Below are 17,580 nucleotides of genomic sequence, written 5' to 3'. Positions count from 1 at the left end.
GCCAGGTTTTTATACTTTTTTTGTTGTTCCATGTACCAATATTTAGGAATAGTCGACCTGGAAGGATCAGGCTCAAAAGACCTCTTCCTACCCCCTACACTTGATTAATATATGTTTGATATTTATTTAATTACAACACGAAGGCGAGAGTTTAGTCAGTACACGCAGTGGCGGCGCCAGGATATTTTCGTTGGGGGACTGAGGGGGAAGCTGAGGTAAACTGTGGAGGAGCTTCCCGAAATGCCATCAATATAAAGTATAGATGGTAAATTATAATAATGTAAATACCAAGGTACATTTCAGAAAGGTGTGCTATTTTGAACTGCTTTTCAATGCAGTTTTCATTGGAAACTCATACTCTGATTAATAATTCATTATTACAAATTACAAATAATCTGTTTATGAAAATATGCATATATGTAAAAGAGGAAGCTCACCTAAATTCCACCCAAGGTAATACATAATAATAAAGAAAATCAAGATTAGCTTAGATTGAGCATTTAACATACCATTAAGAGTGAAGCTACAAATCAAAAGAAATATAACATAAAGACATAGTTTACATAGCAGAAACGAATTTAGTGAAGTTAATACACTCTGAGGAAAAGTAAGGTTACTATCAGGCTAACTATCTTTCATCATGTTGTATTTATAGTCAATATTACTTCAAAACAATGCGCCTGTTCTGGCTGATACACAATGCAAAATGATTTCACAGAGGACACAACACCAGCTAAATGCTTCATAGTTTTTACCAATACACTATACATTTATACATGCATGCCATGTTTTACTTTTCAATAAAAGATAAATGAAACTAATGGGTAAATACCTGTGAAACCTTAGGTTTATCAAACAAAATCCCTGATGATCTGTTGTAACTTGAAATCAACGTGGTTGTCTAACGTTCGTCAAAGCTCAAGATAGAATGGCATTACACAGGGAGTGGCAATACAGCGCACGAGTTTCAGTGCATTCAGTATGTTGCTTTGGGACACATGACACATACTTCCGTCTTAATGAAGACGTTGAGTTCTACAGATCTATGTCTCTTTGATGTTAATTGTTAAGCAACAACGACGATTGTGTTTTCCATATTTTATGAATATATGTAGGTAACAATATTGAGAGGTCTGAGTGGGGCTCAAGCCCTTTTACTCCGACCCTTTTCTGAGCCATATCCATGAACGTAAGTGTATCAATACTGTTGTGTTAAATACACTTCCACTTTATTCGATTGTGTTAAAGTCCACGCTACACGAATAATTTCAGTTATATTTTTCAATAATTTTAAATTTAGGCAATAGCGTTCACATACAAAACTTTTTTTAATGGTTTCGCAGTATATTAAAATCATTGATGATACCTGTGTTTAGTTTTAAGTGGCCGTAATTTATTTTATTTCTAATATTAGCGTTAATAGGGGAGGGTTAGATAGGGCTATTTTCATCATATATGCACAAACAGTTTAGTTTACATAGTAGATCATTCTTTGGCCAGTTTACCGCGAAGTAATTCAGTTAACTATTCGGGAGCCTATCAGGTAATGTTTCTATATTTGCGTATTCGACAGCGCATTATTCTTTGTTAAAACTGTCTATTACAGATTCTGCGAGTCTAAATAGGTAGTCAATTGCCTGTCTTAACTTTCTGAATCCACTTGTTACCTTCGGTAATTTTGAAGTTATTTCCTGAAATATGAATTGTATGTTACTGAATGTTCGTTTTTTTTTACCTATTATGCTAGTCAGGCTGATTGGGTGGTAACCATCTGGTTTATTAGATGTTTTGCCCTCTTTATAGAACATTGAAATATTCGCCCCCACGGCTGAAAGGGTGAGCATGTTTGGTGTGACGGGGATACGAAACCGTGACCCTCAGACTGCGAGTCGAGTGCTTTAACCACCAGGCCATAAATCGGAACATATTCCGATTTAAGTGAGATTAAAGGGGTGTTCCGAGGTGTTCAAGAGTGATAGTTCCAGGTCATTGTGGTCATCCACTATTATGAGTTTGAAATACGAAACAGAAGTGCTAAATTAATATAGTTTTAATTCAACTGATGGCTAACGGACGAATGATGTTTAGATTGAGTAAATCTGTGGAAGTAAACTTAGAAAGTTCTAAATTTAATGCCACGAAAACCTAGTAAATTAGGATAAATCGAAAGACAAGAGTACATTAGAAATACAAAAATCAGTTAAATACTGATCTTTGTATTTTACTTTCAGTTGGTGTTGTTAGTAGTGAATCATCCCATTTATTTTCTGTTGGTAGTTTTGTATATGGTCAACTGAGGCTTTGAACAGTTTGTCTTTTCTATTGTGCAACTTGAAGACGCCAGGAATAGTAATTACATTTGAACGTGGACAGTATTTAGATCTTTCAATATAACAATTTAATGAAAAATTTCAACCACGTGCAAAGTGTTATTTTATTTTCTGGGTGTTCAAAGCTTTCCCAGCTTGGAGGCTACTTTGAACAACTATGATACTACAACGTTTTTCAAAGAAATACTACAACAGGGGTTACTTTGAACATTAAATGACTTTAAAAAATCTTGATATCCATAATGGTTCATTCATAATTAACTGGAAAGCTAATAAGTGGTACTGTAAAATTTTGGCTCATGAGGTGTCTGCAATAATGTGGAATTTTGTTCTACTTGTTGATATAAAACTATCAGGTCCTATGGATATGGTAATTAAGTTCTCTCTTTATATATGTTGCTTCAAGTTGATTTGTTACAATGGCACAAGTAATTTTTGGCTGAAATTCCACAGAATCAACTGATAAAATGCCAGGTGGTCTGACTACCAAATATATAAACTGGTATTGTAATGTCTACTCCAAAAGCATATTTCATCCAGCTTCTGAAAGCAATGTTAGTTTTGAAATACACAAATTTCTACACTGAGGAAACTTGACATTCACAATATCATCATCTCTCATTTTAATCTTCAAACATATCTTTCTCAAAGGTACCGGAATACAGTAAACAGGGTGAGCTACATGCCAATCACTTCAGAATTCTGTACATGTTGAATGTCACTATGCATTTTCTTCAATGATCTCTGGATATTATCTTTAATGATAATAATAATAATAAATAGTCTTGACTAAAAAATGTAGCTGACAGCCTTGTGTATACGTTGTTTTTAATGTTTAACAATTTTAACTTAAATTAATATCTCTTTCACTACAAATAAAAATTTCTAGTAACATGATTGGTTTCCCAATTTAATAGTTTCACTTATCCAGTTTTACACCACACTTTTTCTAACTTTATATGAAAATTTCCAAGCCATTATTAAAAAGAAATCTTCAAAATAATGTTATTTAATTTTGTTAGTTCTCAAATCTATAGCCATTTTTAACCATCATTTTCTCTCCTGACACCATATCAATGCTTGCCAAGCTTTCGATTGAATTAGTTTAAAATTAAAGATTAATTACAAATGTACTAAGAAAGTAGAATTACATATTTTATTATAAACACATAATTACATTTCTTTCATTCAGTTCCATTCATTTCTCTAAGTCTATGCAGTTTCTGGAGAATACTTGATAGTGAAACACAATGCAATTATTTTTATCCTCCATAGAGATATCGAAAGATATTAAATATCTTTTATCATCTCAGTGAAAATGCAGTATTCAAGGCTAGTCTAAAAGGTAAAAAGATATTAAAGAGGAATTAATAAAATAAACAGTTACATTACTTTTGCAACAATGAGCAGCTTCTGGATCTGTATTATAGTATATAGAGGGACAAATGTATAATGCTGGTACCAAATGAATGAATGTGAAAATTTCAGTGTGAAGACAAATAAAAATAAATACTACATTTACTAAAATAGAAGGATGATACCTGGAACAAAGGTTAACCACAAGATAGTAGGAATTACTATTAGAGACATTAAATTGATTTAATATTAAAAATGCATGAAACTATTCAATGAAAACATACTATAATTGCACTAGAAAAACTGCATTTCTTTGAATAAACTCAGATTCACAAAATGAAAATTGGGATAGCAACCATGGACAGCAGAATTTAACTGAAGTTTAAAGTTGAGAGGAAAAAAACTACACCAGACTTGAAACCAACCTGTTCAAAAACAACACTTACATCCAGTCTCTTCCATATATTAAAAAGATAATTACAAACCATATAAGTGGCCTATTACAAAAAATGTATTATATTTAAAAAAATGGTTTTTCATCAACCTATTGGTCATACACAGATATCAGCTTTTATAAATTTAGTGATCATGAAAATCAATGTTAAGAAATAGTGATTTAGAGATGGCAGCAGTTTTAATAAACATAAAATTGTTTTAAAACTGTTTCAAAAATTGTTTAAATATTTTAATAATGGAAGAAAACATTAAATATAAATTTTCTGTTAAAGAACTGTTATCTCTGACAAGTTTCCATGAAATTTTGATAACTGAAAACCTTAGTAATTTTTTGTATGCAGTACATTTTTAAAATTAATTTCAGTTTATTCCAAACACAAATATATTTATATCTTACATATAAGATAAAGTCTCTCAAAAATATTTGCATACACTCAACCATCACTTTAGCTAATAAAATTTGACAGTTCTACTACAAATTAACAAACAAGCAATTTTCTTCATCAGTTAAAAACAGTATTACACAAATTATACAAGTGGTTCATATTCTATATAATGAAACATTTTTATACTTTTCATTTTTGTTTTTATAAAGTTTTTTAGTTTAGTGGAATAATTCAATTTGATAGTTTTTAATATGCTAATTTATCACTATGCAAAATATTTTAAAATGAACTTTCCAAATAATTCTGATTAAAATCATAAGTTTTCACAGAAAGCATAGTTAAATTCTCCAAAAACAAATATTCATCATAAATGACACACAAGATATGCAGTACTATAATAAAAATAAAGTTGATGAAAATGCTGGAAAGAAAAGGGTAGCAATTAAACATTCAGAGGCAGAAACCCACAAATGTTTAACAAAACTTGAAATAGTCTACACAAAAAGTGACATTTTATTAATATACTGAGTATCTACAAGCATAAACGTTTTATACTTTACTTGATGAATACACTTTACAACATTCTAAAGAAATGTAAAAGTTATTTTCCAAAATCTGCACAATTGAGAAGTGTATAGTGTCTTTCTGGAGTTTACATTATACATTTTTGTAGACAAAAATAACAAGTTAACTGTAGATATTCAATGTTGTAGTAAAATATTTTTCCAATTTATGTTTCAATAATTAAATCTACAAAAGAGAAATGTAGGTAGCAGCATCAACTGATGATAGCTGCCATTTAAGGGTTAATTACAATGCTTATCCTAACCACCAGTGTTACATAAAATTGTACTTTACAAAAAAAGTATTGTTAAGATTGTCCTCAACTCTGGAGAGATCCAACAAACTGAATATCTTCCTAAGACTTTTCAATTTTTAACAATGTGTTTTCATGAGCAGTACCAAAAGGTTTTACAATATACCAAGTTTTGTTCCACTACCATGTATGTTTATTAATAATGTTTATATTTGAGAATGGCTATGTATAAATTGAACTGAATTAAAAGCAACAAAACAATAAGCATAATCAAAGCTTTAATTTTCTTAAGCCCATTTTGTAATACATTTGTTTGCATACAATTTAACTGAGCAATAAACATATATTCCTACTTTGTAAGCTTGAACATGTAATATCAAACAAATTCCCATTATTCTTACTATATAAATTATATCCCTATAGTTGAATTTCCTGTAAACAATTTAAAAATTTAGGATACAGCATTATAAGTTACATATGGGATATTCAAGTTAAGTCTCAATCGTTTTGGATCTTTAGTATAATGATGGGTACCCCATGAGTAAATAAAACTTGTTTGCAATTAATTAGTACAAACACTTTCAACAAACCACTTTATGTTCATGAATTTTGAAATTTAGTAAACTTTAAAATAATTAACACACATTTCTGAATCCATGAAAAAAAAACAGTATTTTTAAATTATATTCTCTACAGAGATCAAAACCTTCAGTTAAAATGTATTTCATAATCCACAAACGCAATATAAATATTTTTGCAATGCACTTATAATTGGACATATACTGTACATGCAAATATTATGTTACACACATGTACATGTTAAAAACAATATCCTTACTGCTATTTACTTCCAGAATCTCATCAATATTTCAAATGCAGTAGTATATTAAACATACACGCATATCTTAAAAACTTATTACATAAAATTTAAATTATATGAACTGCAGCAAAAATTCTACAATGTCGGTAAAATTTTAAACAACCACGTAAAAACAGCTTCAGTTCATTTACGTATCTGTCATAACTCACAAAAAGTAGATATCATTCAGGAGATTCCAGTGTGTATTGAATCACAATGCACCACATCGAAGATTAATTATAGTAGTTATTCATTTACTGAAGTTCGTGAATAAACATTTTCCTTTCTCTGAACACTTTGTAAAGTTCACAGAGTTTACATGTGTTTGGTTTGTATGCCAGCACATTAAAGTATTATTGTAAGTATATACTGCAACATTACTGAAGACTAGCTTTTGAGGTTTGATTTTTTCAAGAAATTTGTTCTGATATTCCATAACTGTCATGTCCTTAATCCTGAAACAAGTTAATATCAAATCTTTATTAATAATTCAGTATAAGATTTGTTACATTCAAAACCAAGCAACATAAAATAACCAAACTTTTATTCTAAATAACACAATCATTGTAATAAAATAACTTCAGCCTAGTACTGAAATCATCCAGGTAACTTCAAAAGATATCAGAACCATTTTTTCATATTCTGTTAAAAAACATTTTATTAGTAAATGTGAAAATATAATGAGTTTTTATTGTGCGAAAATGCATAACATAATTAGATAAAATATCAATATATTCTTTTGATGTGAAAACCTAAGATTTAATTCATATTATTAGTAGAAGATACTGTAATCTTCCACAAATTATGGGAAGCATACAAAGAAGTTATCATCTCTAAATTGTTTCTTGGAAATAATTTGAGCAGTGGATAATTAATGAGTAATTATTTTGCTGAATAATTCAAATAATTATGAATAAGTATTAAAATGTTGTAAAGTTCAAGTTAATGGTGAAAAAGAAAACTGTTCAGTTTTACATCCTTCAGTGATTTTTTAAACTAAATTTAAAAGATAATTTGAAAAGTAAAATATTTAAAACTTTTTTTCCTAGTAAAGTATATTTGAGAATCAACATATGGTATAAAATGTGATCTGATTTATTTTTTTTTTTTTTTTTTATTTAACTATAAAGTTACTAATTCTACAATGCTTTACATTGTGAAAATCAAAAATCCTCAGGAAACATTTAGAAAAGCAAAATGTCAAATAAATATAAACTATAGCATTGGTCTTAAATTTAGTTTAAATGTAAAATATTTATTGGATGGTCTGTTAGACCAAAACAATGTGGAAAAATTAATTTTTACCATAATTCTGAATGCAGTCTATCTATGACATTTGACAAGCTTTCAGTAAACATCACAAATCTGCTGTAGAAACAAAATTTAAATTTTTTAAATAAGGTATGTTTATTAGAGAAATCTGTCTGATTATATTTATCTGCTGTTTCCTCTAATCCAACATTAACTTTAGCAAAAATAAACTTACAATGAAGTGAAAAACTTAAATATACAAATAAAATAAGCAACATTTTTTCTCATCCTTTTCTCATGCACAATTACCCTTGTTTCCTGTAGTTCTTATCTCTAAAAGTTTCAGCTGTTAATCTTTTCACATCTTTATTTCATAAATTTATGGTTTTATTATTGTACTTATTACCTACTTGAGCACTAATCCTATAACGAAAAACAAACACAGGGAGTACATTACCCACATGATCTTTGGTGCAAACCATACACAAATTAAGTCTCACTTTTTTTATTACTAAATAACTTGTTCAAAAGTTAACAAAAATAGTGGAAGAAATAAATTGCTATTTCTATTTTAAATTAAACAAACAATATAACTCAAGCAACAAATTCCCTATAAAGACAGAACTATGTTATTTCAAGGATCTCTCACAGAACTAGAATAAGACTATCAAAGGTTGTACAAACTAGTAAAAAGAAAAATGATGAGAATCAATTAGTTAAAAGAGATTTTATCAAACAATTTAGTACCTCAAATATTCATGACCATGCAAGTTAAAAACATTAATTCATTTCAAAACATTCTAGCCCAAAACCAATGAATACAATAACAGTTAAAAAGACATCTTAAAATATAAATTATAATATTGACAGAACAAGTAATAATTTTGGTGCATAAAAAAATTGTAAGTTCAAAGGATATGACACATAATTGTCAAAGCATTTTTCTACAAAAGTTGCTAAAACAGATATTAAAAACATAAGCTAAAACCCAGAAACTCAAGGTGATAAACTTCTAAAAAGTTTTAGCGAGGCTTAATACTGAGTAAAATTATTCTAAAGAAATATGCAATGACTATATGGAAGTGAAGTTTAATACAAATACACATAAAATACACATAAAATACACACTACAACAGACTTATTAAACTCACCTGTAGGTTTATTTGCACATTCAATAATTTTTCTTAGACACTTTCCAAACTCTTCTAAAATGCTACGTTCAACAAATGAGAATGCTAGATTTGACTTAAATGCATCTTCACCTTGAGCCAAAAGGCATTGTGTTGTTGCTTCCACAACTTCTTGTGTCACAAAAGCACATGGCAACCTATACAAGTCACACAAAACTGTTATATGGCTACAGGACTTAACACTAACATACATATATTACCACAGGTAAACACGGTAAAGTATACCTGGAAGTATTAAAATATTTAAAAAATTTTTTTTTTAAATGATGATGGATTATGTCTTCAACTTGTCATCATATCAGAAAAAAAATGTATTGCAGTCCTCTAATAAAAGTAAGATGTAACTAAACTGATCAGCCAACCAATCATATATATTTTTGATGATTGGGAAATATTTTTTACAGATGAAAATATCAGATCAAGGTCATGACTATATACCCCCCTCTCTAATGATCTGATTACTTCAAAAGTCAATTTTTTCTTTGCACAATTCTACACTTCATAGATTTTTTTTTAAATCATTAAAAGCAAGAAGATATTTCCTATATATACTAATTTAAAAGTCATGGAAATTGCATACAAAAAAAAGGTATAAAATACAAATAATATTGGATTGCTCCCCCTCTATTGTATGAAGATGAACAACACAGCACAATCATTTGTTGCTAGTTCACACTATGAGTGGTTATCATCCACCCAATGAGACAAGTCCATACCAGCATAATGCATAAAGGCAGTTATACAAGTTATTCACTGAAGTAGTAGGATGAACAAACTCGTAACTTACAGGATAGATATGCTATTTGACAAAAATGTATAAACTAGCTGGTGAACATTACTTCATGTAGCAGGTTGAGAGTTAATTTAATGTTTCAGCTGGACCTGTATGAAAAACTCTGAAGAATGTAGAAGGAAACTACTGCTATTGATAATAGAATTGTTCAATGTAGAATGTCAAACTTATTTTACAGTGATGTCAAGTAGCTCAGTGTATATTCCTTATATAATAAATATGACAATACATACTGCACACATACATAAAACTGATGGTACTCTGACTGCTGACAGTTACAACAGATTCTGTTGATAATGCCATTACCTGAGGAACAAGAACTATTAGGCAGAAATTACTTTCCTCACAAGAAAAAATGATCCCAAATTTATAGCAAATTTGGCAAAATAATAATAGGTAAGAAAAAAATGCCAAAAAAACGCTAGTAAACCATGACTTGGCTGCCAGACAGTCCCATATATTAACAGTTTTAATAATATTTTCTTCAGAATATCTTTTAAATAATAAACAGTTAAAGTTATGTTGTGGGGATGAATATACAGTCATGTGAAAAAGTTAGGACACCCTATGAAAGCCTGTGTATTTTTGTAACATTTTTGGATATATAGATATTTAATCTCAATTTCAACAATACTGAGAGATTATAGGAATATAACTAAACAATTAAAACTGAAGAAAAGACTTTTCAAGATCTGTAAATGTAATTCTACAAATAATGCATATTCTAACTGAGGGAACAGTAAGGACACCCTACCCCCTAATAGCTAGTGAAATCTTTTTAAATCCCTTACCAGACTTATAAGCTGCTACAATTTTCTTTCTGAAAGCCTCAGACAGCTCTTTAGCTCTCACCATGGTGCTCACTCTCACTTCAACAGTCAGGAGCACACCAAACTAAATGTCTGAGGTTTAAATAAGGCAAGCCTCATTCAAAATGCTGAGTAACAATCTTCTAGTCATGTGCACCTGGTGTGATACACCTGTGTGTGAGTTGAGCCATTTTAAGTGGGAATAAATGTAGGGGTGTCCTAACTTTTTCCTCAGTTAGAATATGCATTTTTGTAGAATTACATTTATAGAAGATCTTGAAAAGTCTTTTCTTCAGTTTTAATTGTTTAGTTATATTCCTATAATCTCTCAGTATTGTTGAAATTGAGATTAAATATCTATATATCCAAAAATGTTACACAAATACACAGGCTTTCATAGGGTGTCTTAACTTTTTCACATGACTGTAAAAGACTTGTAATGCTCTTACACGGTAGAACTTTGTGTGTGTGTGTGTGTGTGTTACACACGCACATTTACATGGTGTTCTATTTAAATATAAAATCCTAATGTATTGCATGACTATTTTCTTCTGTATTTTATTTGCTAATATATTGTAATGTTGATACATTGATTATTTACTTTCAAGTATTCAATGTTTGATTCCTGTATGTGTATCACCTGTGTGTTTTCAGGATTATTTCCAAAGTTGTATATTAAAGTATGGAAAAATTAAGGCACTATCATAGCAGAAGACAGATATGAAAGCATAACTATGAATTGTTACACAAATAGAGTTAAACTATAACAATATGTTCTATTAAATGCCTTTATAAAAACATATGCATTTACTTTAAAAGGTTATATTCTTTCACATGTTCATACAACCCAAATACACAAACAAGTGAGCTATTTGCACATCAAATTTTATTTAACACTATGAAAAAATACTTGAAACAAAACCTACTGCAATTTAAATATTTTTTTTTAAATTGTAAGACCATCCCTTATACCTTATTAGTGCAATTTCTCGTGTTTTTTTTTAATGTACACATACATATTATTCTAGTAAGTTTCAGCAATTTTCTGGAAAGAACAAGTTGTTTAATGACTTGAAACATGAAATTATTTATGATAAATGTAGTATGTGAATCCATGAAACTGGTACAATAAGGAGGAAACAGTATTTTAAAATTGCATGTTTTATGCACACACTGGAATTTTAATAAAAGAACTGCTGTGTTGAATTCCACAGGAACTGAGAATGATTTTTGTCTATTGATATACCAATAAAGGTATGAAGTGTTCTTTGATCTCCTTCAGGTAGTGAGAAATATAGAGAGAAAAAAAAGAGATGTACCTTCTCTCTCTATAGCTCTTTCCACCTAAACTCAAAATAGATAACAAAAGTCAACTGAAATATCATCATCCAATGGATTTTTATCACAAACTTTACTGTTCTGTTTTTAACAGGACAAATCCTAAATAAGATACCAGTTCACTACAAGTTTTTGATGCCAAGTTTAAGTTTTTACTTTCTTTTATAATGCCTCTTTTAGGATGTTTCGTTGTATGAAATGCTACAGAATACTTATATTTCTTACATACTATAAATTACACAAGGATAATGTTTAACAATTCTGACTTTTCTATTACCTATGTCCTTCAGCTGTGAAATTTGCTGGTCGAGTGGGAAAGTTCTCAAGTTGAAATGAAATTTTGGTTTTTGCTGTAGCTTGTTGTTGTACCCTAACCTCCGCAGCATCAGCAAGTTGCATCAAAGTTTTTTTCTCAAAGTTATCTTCAATATTTTTACACCCCACACATTTGCACAAATGTGTACACAAAATTTTTCCCTAGAACACATAATAATTTCATATAAGACTAGATGCAAGTATTTTATTGTTACATTTTCACCATTTGTCTTTGATAATAACATATACTTTCACTTTTTCTACAATAAAAATACATTTTGAGTAATTTTTCATATCTATTCAGAAAAGTTATATTTTCACACTTAGTGCAAAAATGAGATTTTGTTTTACTATTTTTCAATTTTTCCCAAATAACTTTATAACTGAACAATCCCTAGCTATAAAAATCTTATAAAAGTGTAATGCTACATTTTCAGTTTTAATTTAAGTGTTATTTAAAGGATATATGATAAAGATAAAACAGATTAATACAATTAAGCCTACAATAAGTAGAATCTTCTATGCTTGATATGAAGAACCACGCAAATTCAGGAAGTATCAAAAGACGAGGACAGATTATTTGAATCCAAGAAGAAATAAAACTGAAATTAGCACAATGATCACTGGTGATTTATTTTTCAAAGGATGTGTAATTAGCTCTTTTACATGAAATAAATCACTATTCCTAACTAATGCTATCTTAAAACAATTTGGAGATATTTGTTCTTCCTAGAAGAAATAAAATACTATTGACCAAGTACAGTAGAATTTATAGTATTGAAGTTAGGTTGTAAAGTGCCCCTACCTAATTAAGTAAGTAGTATATAAAAACAATGAAGGCAAATTTTAAAAATGGGTGAAGGTGTTTCTGCTTGTGATTCCATAAATATTCAATGAATATTTTAGTATTTGTTCCAAAATGTAATCAACTTCAGAATTACTTTGTTTAAAAAAAATGCAGAAAGATGGCCTAACCAATAGGAAAGACATTTTATAACAATTTCATGCACTATTGCTAAGCTTATCTAGAAATATTTTAAAACACTGTAGAAATGTTGATAATGACTTCATTTTGAATATTCTAGAAAGCTAAGCTTAATTAATGTTTGGCATCTATACACTACATTGAAAAGAGTTACTGGCCATCCAAACTTTTAAAAAAATTATTGCAGAAATTATTCTGCAATAATTTACAATAAAATATTACATTTAAACTTGTTTCAAGAAACAATTTTTAAAAATAATAATTTCACAGTATGTTTGGAGATTATCCATGGCTACAACCCTAACTTGAGCAATTTACAAATGCATTTTCTTCAAAAACATTTGTAACAATCTGAATTAGAAAACTCTTTAAATGGTACTAAAGAGTTTCAAATTATGGTTTTTGAAATGTAACACCATTATTAAATTGCATTTCAATGTAACAAATGAATAATAATAAAAAGCAACTTTCAGCAATTATTTAGATGTCTGTACTTTATCATATACAGATTAAAAGAAAATTGTAAAAACTGGTGTTCCTTTCCAAGTTAGAAAAACAAGAAAAGGAAAGATTTTAAATCTTAAATATTTGTTAAATAATTAATAGAAGATCTAAAATATGATACACAATCAGTTTTGCAATTCTTACATCATTCAAACAAAATTTTTTTAACAATTCATTCTTCACTAAATACTAGAAACCTTTAAATTAAAAAAATACCTTTACATTTCAAGCAATGGATCACATATTTTTTTCAACATTACATTAAATTCTCACAATCTGAGATCTAACATAGAAAGTCATCATTTTATATTTTTGGTATATGTAGAAAAGACGCAGTTTATGTTTCAGATATACACAAATGAGTTACCACTTTGTATTTCTGGTTTATTTTCACTTTTGGAAAAAGTATTCATTGTAAAAGTAACTGTCTTTTTTAAGCACAAGCCATCCAACATACACTCACCTCATAACATTCACAGTATTTTTTCAGACAGCCAGATCGCTTGCAGTTACATCCTTTGGTGTGACATCTTTGAACAATTCCATCCCTGTACTTCCCTATTTAGAAATATATCATACACTAACACATTACCAATTCCTTTTCTTTTTCTCTGTTGCTTGCTCATAAAAACCAGTTATATTAATACTCTCATCTCTCAAGCCTCAACAGTATGGGAATCATCTATTAATAAAGTATCGTACAAAATAACAAAACAAAAATTAACATCAATCATTATGTAAAAACTTGTGCATCATTTCTTTATGTAATTTGTGTGAAAAATGTTTGTATAAATATACATATATTACTCAATATAAAAACAAACTCAGCAGTCAAATGAAGACCTTAATTACATCTTATTTTTTACACTTCTTACCAATTTTTGGATGAAAAGCATAAGGGTTTCTCTCCAAACAGTTTTTGATAGCATTTTGTCTTTCTTCTTCATGCTCCAAGTTATTAAAGCAACTGGTACAATTGCAAGTGCTGCAAAACTCACCATTTGCAAAACAATCACAATATCTACAATGGTAAAGTACTGGTTTTAGTTTGGTATATCAGGCTATAGCTGTTACCTTAAACAACATTTAATAGCATAAACATTTTACAGAAATTTCTGTATTTATGTACTCAGATTTTATGTTGAATAGTTAAAAAGTAATAACATAAAAATATCAAAGTATATACAAAGTCCTCATAATAATGTAGAACCTTCACTTTTAACTAAATATTAGAAAATATGCAAGATTCACCAACAATAAGCTACTTATATAATATGTTAATATGCTATTTATGATAATCATAAAAACCTTTAGGTTCTTTAAGAACTTACTAATGTTACATGAAACAATCTTTAGAATTATTTTTCCACATTCTGTACATAAAATCATAAATGATAGTTAAATTCCTCAATAAATCTACTAGAAACGTCTAGTATGTGCAACTTTATATGGTAATAAGATCGAGAAGTTTCATAATTAAATTTAAGGTAAAAAGTAGACATGTTATGATACAGTCTTCACATAACATATGAAGTATTTGTGTAGTACAAATATTAATATTAAATATATGAATGTTTCCAAGAAGTACATTTTTTTAACATATACCAAGCAGTGGATTGAAAATATAAGTGTGAGCAATAGCTGTTAAACTGTGATACTAGATAGGAAAGCTGTAGGCTTGAGGCTCATTATGAGAGTAAGCTAAAAGCAACATTCTAGTTGTGACCCCAGAGCAAGAATTTATAGTTTGCAGATGCAGTATGTTCAGAAAACTTCAATAATTAGATAAAACATTCAACAAAATTAGCCAATGTAAAAAAATAAAATACAGCAGTTAATGGAATAGCAATAAAAGACAAGAATGAGATACTGCTACTGAAGAGACCAAGATATAGGGTTTGCCTATATACCCTAAGTTAATTGTTTTGGATGATTTAGCCAAAGATATTACATAAGGGGCAGAAATAAGTTGTGCAAGGACTAATAACAAAGTGTATTTTAGTTAAGAGTATGATGTAATAGTCAACTCATTGGTGGAATCTTCCCACTGGTACCAATCAAGTTAAAATAACTACTTTTAAAAGTAGATCTGATAAACTTCTCAAACAATCAGAAAAATACTAAAAAACTGTGTATGTAGTTCCGTGTTTCTAACTCTAACTGCACTTCTTTTATATCACAAGCTTATCCACACTTATCTGACTCCAGAAGATGGCATTAATCCATAATCTAAAAGAAGTTTGCTGCACAAGCTCTTTGTAAGCATGCTATTTCAGATCTAACCCAACAATGTTTCACTTAAGGTTCAATGATGTAAAGAGAGAAAAAAGTAAAAAATTAACAGCAAAGAAATAGTACATTGGAAAATATTTAAAGTGGAATTAGTTAAAAGATACTCTGAAGAATTGTTAATACAGTTATAAAGATTATGACAGAGAATTTCTCACACTAACCTAATTAATAACTAATGTTGTATCCATGTTAATGAATGTAATAAAAGGGCTTATTAACAAACATCTAGACTTTCAGAGTGAAGAACTCACTGACACAAAAGTAGTGTTATCACAAAACTTTCACAGTTTCAATATAAATGAATAGTTCAACAGTGTCTAAATAAAGAAATTATTTGATTTGGAAGTGGTTATCTCTGTGCAAGTTCTATATTACACACATAAACATCCTTGAGTAGTTGCTTGTGTGCTCTGCTCATAACATTTATATCATCAGCTGTACATATTTCAGAAAACAAAATACCCTGTTGGCACAGTATACAAAGAACTAGAACTGATACATGTATGGCTGTTAATGGTAAGCAATTTGAACAATAAATAAATAAATTTGCAATTTCTCTATTCTGCACATAAAAGTCTTTGAGTGGCTTGTGTACTTTGCTCATAACAGTATAACCCAAAATTCAAGTAAATTACTTTGTAATGAATATCTAGTTGAACCCAATGACTAAGCCCAAGTTGTCCATACACCCGTTATACAATTTTAGGCTCCTTACTAACCCTTAAATGGCAGCTATCCTCATTTGATGCTGCTACTTCCAACATTCCTGCTATTTAAGAGTTAAAAAGACTTGAAAATTACCCAAACTAGACTATACTAGGAAAAATGTGGAGTTTCATTTATTACTAGCAAAGAAGCCTTAATGTTTTTGTTTCATTTAAAATATCAAAATATTACATACATTTTGTTAACAAAGTGCTGAGTAAACACTGTGGAGCTTGCATTACATAAGGCACTGTTCCTGTATATTAGTACTTAAGAGAGAGAAGCAGCCTAAGAAACTTCTGTCTCATTCCACAGAATAGAATTACAACAAATTTCATCACAGCTTATGAAATTTAATTATCACCTCATTAAAATCTAGTAAACTAGTGCTTTCTAAGTATTAAAATATTAAGATAAATTGATAAAAATGTGCTTTCACATACAATTATTTGTGGTTCATCTCCAGTAACTACCAAGCATTAATTGTTATGACTTAAATTAAACATTTCAACTTTTACAAAGTACTTAACTAATATTTATTGAGCAAAAGTTGGTCATTTTATCCTATCAAAACTTTTCTTTTAAAATTCTAAGTCAGCATGTGTGAGCTAGATTTGGTTCAAAGTAACAAGAAACAAATATCAAGTTCAGACTCCAATACTTTTGGCATTTGATGAATTCTACCTGTGGTACTCTACTTTTGTAAGTTTCCTTTTTGTCTGTTGTAAAGTCTGATTTCATAATTTTATTCAAGTAATTAAGTTAATGCATCCAGATATTCCAACATTTAGTTGAAATGAATCAAATTTTCCATCTGATTTAATGCCACTTTTCTCAAGATTATTATTAAACCTTTCAATAAACTTAATTCATGTATAGTTGGAAATTCAAAAGCTTAATACCAGTTTAACACTTGTAACGGTAAGAATTGTTTACGAGAAGAAAATTGTTTTGGTCACTAAACATTTTTTACTTTTGTGAATTAAGTTTAATAAGTCATCATTGAACTATAATATTTACTTTGTTTAACTAGGCCCAAAAACATTCTGAAGGTGTATTTTTTGGTCCTTTATAGTAATAACCTTTATACGAATAAAAAAAAAAATGAAACTATTACACTTTTTCACAGCATTAGAAATTCAAAAAATATGGAAACAGATTAGAATGACTAGAAACTTAAAACTTTCCCATTTG

At 29.1% G+C, this 17,580-nt stretch overlaps 1 protein-coding gene across 8 annotated transcripts in view; it reads right to left on the bottom strand.

Annotated features, from left to right (window-relative positions):
* Nucleotides 1-5,608: 5,608 nt before the first annotated feature.
* Nucleotides 5,609-17,580, bottom strand: part of LOC143246274 (protein lin-54 homolog) — a 62,277-nt gene continuing 50,305 nt past the window's right edge. For all 8 annotated transcript variants that reach the window (XM_076492728.1, XM_076492733.1, XM_076492732.1 and 5 more), the window contains 5 exons: nt 14,265-14,410; nt 13,853-13,947; nt 11,863-12,062; nt 8,607-8,782; nt 5,609-6,659 (listed from right to left, as the gene is read on the bottom strand). In XM_076492728.1, coding sequence (XP_076348843.1) covers nt 6,646-6,659; nt 8,607-8,782; nt 11,863-12,062; nt 13,853-13,947; nt 14,265-14,410 — 631 coding nt within the window. In that variant the 3' untranslated portion in view covers nt 5,609-6,645. The remainder of the gene's footprint in view (nt 6,660-8,606; nt 8,783-11,862; nt 12,063-13,852; nt 13,948-14,264; nt 14,411-17,580) is intronic.

Source organism: Tachypleus tridentatus, chromosome 3 (genome assembly GCF_004210375.1).
Source record: "Tachypleus tridentatus isolate NWPU-2018 chromosome 3, ASM421037v1, whole genome shotgun sequence".
NCBI classification, from domain to species: Eukaryota; Metazoa; Arthropoda; class Merostomata; order Xiphosura; family Limulidae; genus Tachypleus; species Tachypleus tridentatus.
This window is presented reverse-complemented; position numbering and strand designations above follow the sequence as displayed.